Genomic DNA, 6104 nt, shown 5'->3' with positions numbered 1-6104 from the left:
TCTTTTTATATTCACAATATTTACTTATATAATTATGTCATATTTTAAATTAATCCAAAGTTAAAAACAAAACTAAAATTGAAATTGATTCAAAATATTAAAAAAAAAATAAATTATATTATGAAAATATTTTCAAAATATACTACAAGAATATTTATTTTTAATAATTTTAAAAATAGATTCTTAAAATAATTGTGAAAGAATATTCATTTTAAAGAACTTGTTGAAAATTGATAGTTTCCAACTACAACAGACTCCTCGATTTGATGCACACATGACACATAGCAGCAACACGTGCACATTTCAACTTCACCCAACACCTACCAGTTTAATCATAATGAAGAAAACTATCCACTTGCAAATTGGGCCAAATGTGATAAAATAAAGACCGAAAGTGAAAATAAAATACCAGGCCTATTGCATCACAGTTGGTAGCAATAAAAAGTCATCCGAGATTCACACAACACAGAGAAAGAAAGGAATTAAAAATGATACATAGTCATGAGTAGTTACCACTATATTTAGAGGTAATAGTGTAGCAAACCATAAATGATAGATAAAATACAAAAGTCATTAAAAGCAGCTTTTGAGCTGATTTATTTAAATTTTACATAAATATAGATTTTAAATAACTCATTGACTCGCTCCCATTTTTATGTAAAAGTTGAAGAAAAGTAGTTCAAAACTAGCTCTAAAGGATCATGTATTTTCAGATATATTTTCCGTTTTGTTACAATGTTTAATTACATGTAAAATGAACTGTACATAATTTTTAAAAAAAAAATATCTCTTTTCATGTACTTTATCTCTCAAAATAGTTTCTCTCTCCTCATATTTTTTTCTAACAAACTATTAAATAATATAATATTTAAATGATATAAATAAATAAAATAGATAAATTTATATATGATATATTGTAAATATTAATATATAAAATAAAAAAATTAAATTTTAATAATATATTTTAAAAGATAAGATACATAAACTATTCGGAATGCTCTAAAATCTTATATCGATCGAAAGTGAAGAATTGTACACGGAAATATAAAGCAGATTAAAAATAACTAGAGTGCATACTAAGCTTGCTGTGCACGTGATAACGTGTGATTAAAATGTAAAAATAAATTTATACATAATAACTTCCTCCAACAGGATCGCCGTCACTGCTGACTGGTCCTCATATATAGCTAGCCGGCCAACTTTCATCACTGACGTATACCGTGATGCAAAGTTCCTGTCGCTACGTAAGCACTTACATCATGAACACATTGATTTATTTGTTTTTGGTCGTTCAAAAGACGTGCGTGCAGTCGCTCCTCCAACAAGAAAACGTATAAATATACAATTATCTTTTGCCAATTGCATCGGAAAAGCCTCGCCCACACATACGCATATAGAGAGAGACTCTGGGAGAGTGTAGCGAAACAATGCCGAAGGTTGAAGACGAAGCGAGCAACAAACAGCTAATATTCAGGGACTATGTCACCGGTCTTCCCAAGGAATCGGAAATGTACGTGACGACTAGTACCATAAAGTTGAAGGTTCCCGAAGGTTTCCACGGTGTCCTTGTCAAGAACCTCTACTTGTCCTGCGATCCCTTCATGCCAATTCGAATGTCACGAGTCACTGTTAATGGATTCAGTTCTTACACTCCTGGCGCTGTACGTATCTAACCATTATATTAAGAATTCAAATTTTCATATAATTAAAAAGTTATAAGATATAATTGATATTTGCAAAGGCATAACCTGACTAAAATAATGGACAAATGTTTTGTAAGAAAGGAAAGACAACGGAGAAAACCTTTTTTTGTTCATGTGTGCTTGCTCGCTGAAGTTTATATATAGCTTACATTTTTTAGCTTGCAATTGTGATATCCGGGTGGACGCTTGCAGCCGTTAACTGGGTATGGGGTGGCTAAAGTTTTGGATTCTAGGCACCCAGACTACAAGGCAGGTGACTTTGTTTGGGGGATTACTGGATGGGAAGAATACAGCCTAATCACCCCAACCGAAGGCCTGAAAAGTATCGAGCAAGGCCTGAAAAAGATTCAGCACACTGATGTACCCCTTTCCTACTATACTGGACTTCTAGGTAAGTTGTTTACTCATTTTATGAAGTTTGAACTGTTTTGAGATTTTGAAGCAAATGATTATGCTACAAAGCCTTTTAAGCTGCAGGTCTCAAGGGTAGTTTCTTGAAAATATACTTTGCATGCTTGTTTGAGCACCATGTTGAATTCACCCTGTACATGCGTGTAAATCTTAAAAACGTTCCTTTTCACAAACAGGGATGCCTGGTCTGACTGCTTATGCTGGTTTCTATGAGCTTTGTTCTCCTAAGAAAGGAGAATATGTCTTCGTTTCAGCAGCATCTGGTGCAGTTGGTCAGCTTGTTGGACAATTTGCAAAATTGTTGGGCTGTTATGTTGTTGGAAGTGCTGGGAGTAAAGAAAAGGTATATATATGTATTTAAGTTTGTGTGTATATATATATATATATATATTTTGAACAAATACCCTTCATTAATATTAACCATCCTTAGTACACTGGATAATAAAACAGGAAAAATAACTAAAAATAAATACAATTTAGAAAGGTGGATCCTTGCCACTCTGAAAAGATTTTGTTGAGGTTTTTGCAAGGCAGTAATGGCTTTATGAGAGTCCCCTTCAATTGTCATCTTCTTGAGTTGTCTTATATATATTTCAGAAATGATTTGTGCAGTCGGGAAATGCAGTCGGCGTGCAGTCGGCTGTAAAAAAAAAATTAATACGGGACCTACATGAAAAAAAAAAAATTATTTTTATAACTTTTTATAATTCATGTAGGTCCCCCTGAATATAAAATAATTTTTTTATAATTTTTTTTTATTCATTCCGTACAGCCGAGTGCACGCCGACTGCATTTTCCGACTGTACGTAGCAAAGCCCTGTATATTTAAGTATATACTTGTCTGTGTTGTAGCCCTTTTTTTATTCGACAGCTTCTATCCAAATGTGTCCCACAATCGTTTAGGTAGGAATCTGTGGCAATGGTCAAGCTTAGCAGGTATTGATATTTTCATTATTTTTTGGGGCAAAGTTAAAAGGCGAACTTCGAGGTCTTATTTCTTTTCAAATGAACGTAGAGATTGTTAAAATATCCATTAAATGATTAATTTGACCTTTTCCTATCAGCTTAACAAGTGGTAATTAAAGAGAGATTTGTATTTGTTTACAAGGAAAGCTTTGAGATGTTCTTGTACAGTACCATTTGTAACTACCTAAATCAAAGTTCACGGTATTATCATTTGCCTCTGTTTTCTATGTAATCACAATAATCTTCTGGTAAATTCTTGCATAGAAACGATCCCTAATTATCATACTTCTCACCTGCTTGTTTTGCCCCCCACTCTTCTTCCTTTTCTTTTTTCTTTTTTACCTGCAGCGAGAGCCTGGTGACCATGTAGTTACTGTTACCTGAAAACTCTTTTTGCTTGTAGTATGAAAAAAACTCGTTTTCTTCTGTTGTAAATTAGGTTGATCTGTTGAAGAACAAACTGGGTTATGATGATGCTTTCAATTATAAGGTAGAGCATGACTTGGATGCAGCTTTGAAAAGGTCAGTGTGGTACTTACATAAAAGGAACTTAAAGTTGTGCTCTAAACCTTTATGCGTTTCCTAGCTCCTCTGTAGATATAGATGTTTACTTTTTAAGCTATAACATGGTCATAAGTGACAGCAAACACAATTGGCTTGTACATGTTCAGAAATAAATCTCATATTGATTGTGAACAAGATCTTGGGTATATTTATAAAATTGAAGTAACCCTCTCTTTTTAAATCGATTTTATAATATGAGTTAGGTCCATAAATTTTTTCATAGTATCAGAGCCTGCTATAAGACGAATGAGAGCCCACACTACTTACCTCGTGACAAAGACCAGGAAAAAAATACTGACCTACAGGTAAGAGAGAATGTTGAGGAATAAATCATAGATTATTTGCCGATAAGATTTTGGACATATTTATAAAGTTGGAGCAACCTTCTCTCTTTGAACTAGTTTTATAATATGAATTTGGCCATGAATTTCTTCAGTAAAGAGCTTTAGGCCGTGCCAGTAGCTTTAAGGTTAGATCTATACCGGGAGAATCATAACATAACATTTCTTTGTAATGCAGATGACTTATTTTTAGGCATAATGGATACAGATAACCATGCTCACCTGATATTCTGTGTTCTTTTAATGAAACATACCAATATCCTCAATAAATCTGTTCCCAAGGCATATATGATCACACACTGTTGGTTTATGTTAATTTATAACCAGGTACTTCCCAGAAGGCATCGACATTTACTTCGACAATGTTGGTGGCAAAACACTCGATGCAGTACTCTTAAACATGAGAGTCCATGGCCGCATTGCTGTATGTGGAACGATATCGCAGTACAATGTTCATCAGTCTGAAGCTGTGCAAAATTTGGCGTGTCTCCTATTCAAGCGAATCCACATGGTAGGATTCGCAGTTTTGGATCATCACCACCTCTATCCCAAGTTCATAGAAACTGTGCTGCCTTACATTAAAGAAGGGAAGATAGTGTATGTGGAAGACATGGTTGAAGGCCTTGAGAGGGGTCCAGCTGCTCTTGTTGGACTTTTTAGTGGTCGCAATGTTGGAAAACAAGTAGTTGTCGTTGCTCGCGAATGATTTTTAGCCCCGTCTGTTGTTACCTGGTTGGGTTGTTTCATGGATGATCTATCATATTTAGTCTATTACTTATATAAGTTTTGCTACATACAAACATAGTTGTGCACTAATCTGTATATCAATATTATTTTATTCATACTTAAAATTTAAATTAATACTATTTTCAATCAAATCTACTTTTTGACCAATCACATCACATTAGTGCACAGATTAGTGCACAACTATACTTGCAATTATATTTTTCCTACTTATATTGTGTCCACTGCAACACCGTTGGGTGCGCGTAGTACTGCATTTCTTGTGGCAAATTCAATAAAAATCTCTAGCTAGCTATAATTAGGAGATCCGGTCCTCGATCGTTTCCCAGAATTTCATTCTTTGGTGCAGTTTGAGGAATAATATTAATTTGCATAGTTGGATCCTAAATTAGTATCGATTTTAATAAAATTTATTTTTTAATCAATCACATTAAATTAGTACATAAATTAATACATAATTATACTTGTAATTAAATTTTTCCTATTTTAAAACTATAACTAATATTTATCTTTGCAGTTAAACATGTAGTCAGTATAAAATTTTCATACGGCCTAGACTGATTCATAATTGGTTTTTTTTTTTTTTTTTTCTTTTTTGGGCCTGTTGGCCCTGTTCCATGATTGATGAGTTTCAAACCCAAGGTGCGACTGCAGAAGTCGTGGCCGAAAGGCCGATGAATTGTTGCTGTATAATATTACAAGAGTTTTGTTATATGCAAATACAGTTAGACATTAATCTGTGCACCAATACTGATTTATTCATATTTAAAATTTAAATTAATATTGTTTTCAATCAAATCTACTTTTTGATCAATCACATTATATTAATGTACAGATTAATACACAATTATACTTACAACTATATTTTTCCATACTACAATGACCCATTGACCACTGCGATACGAACTTCGATTTAATACGCATGCAAGCACTAACGCAAATCCTCGAATTTGTGTGCAACCAACATAAACAGATAGACTTGTACGTGAAAATAGAAGGTCAACGCACGATAAAACGTACAATGCTCTGCGGCGGCACGTAATTTTTCATGAAAATGAACTGGAACACGTAACGTTTCAGGGCATCGAGAACCTTAGTTACAGTTGAGGAGAGTGGGTCTTTGGATGGATTAAACGGCTCATTAATTAGACAGAGGTAAAGGCAGTATTAATGTTGTAATTTAGCGAAAACTAAAAAATTAATTAAATCCATCAGCACTATCATTTTATATTAAATGCTCCGATCAATTAATTTTATTAGAATTTTGCTATTTACAAATCTAATATATTTACACACTTCTTGTGAACTCATTATAATTATAAGCAAATAAAAATGTTAACACTTTTTATTTTGGGAAATGCTAGTCTTCTCGTTG

General features: G+C 33.4%; 1 protein-coding gene across 1 annotated transcript; it reads left to right on the top strand.

The window, feature by feature from the left end:
* Positions 1-1346: 1346 nt before the first annotated feature.
* Positions 1347-4763, top strand: LOC122278612 (2-alkenal reductase (NADP(+)-dependent)-like). The gene is made up of 5 exons (XM_043088794.1): positions 1347-1661; positions 1896-2094; positions 2291-2457; positions 3520-3602; positions 4313-4763. Exons 1-5 carry the CDS (start codon positions 1428-1430, stop codon positions 4689-4691), a joined length of 1062 nt encoding a protein of 353 aa, XP_042944728.1. The 5' UTR covers positions 1347-1427; the 3' UTR covers positions 4692-4763.
* The last annotated feature ends 1341 nt before the right edge of the window (positions 4764-6104 follow it).

This window comes from Carya illinoinensis, chromosome 1, assembly GCF_018687715.1.
Source record: "Carya illinoinensis cultivar Pawnee chromosome 1, C.illinoinensisPawnee_v1, whole genome shotgun sequence".
NCBI lineage: Eukaryota > Viridiplantae > Streptophyta > Magnoliopsida > Fagales > Juglandaceae > Carya > Carya illinoinensis.
The sequence above is the reverse complement of the archived record's forward strand: the minus strand, read 5'-3'. Positions and strand labels throughout refer to the sequence as shown.

Excerpts from the sequence above, each read along its gene's own strand:
- LOC122278612 (XM_043088794.1), top strand. The coding sequence starts at position 1,428 with ATGCCGAAGGTTGAAGACGAAGCGAGCAACAAACAGCTAATATTCAGG. Across the intron at positions 1,662-1,895 it reads GTTCTTACACTCCTGGCGCT|CCGTTAACTGGGTATGGGGT; the intron begins GTACGTATCTAA and ends GGACGCTTGCAG. Across the intron at positions 2,095-2,290 it reads CTACTATACTGGACTTCTAG|GGATGCCTGGTCTGACTGCT; the intron begins GTAAGTTGTTTA and ends TTTCACAAACAG.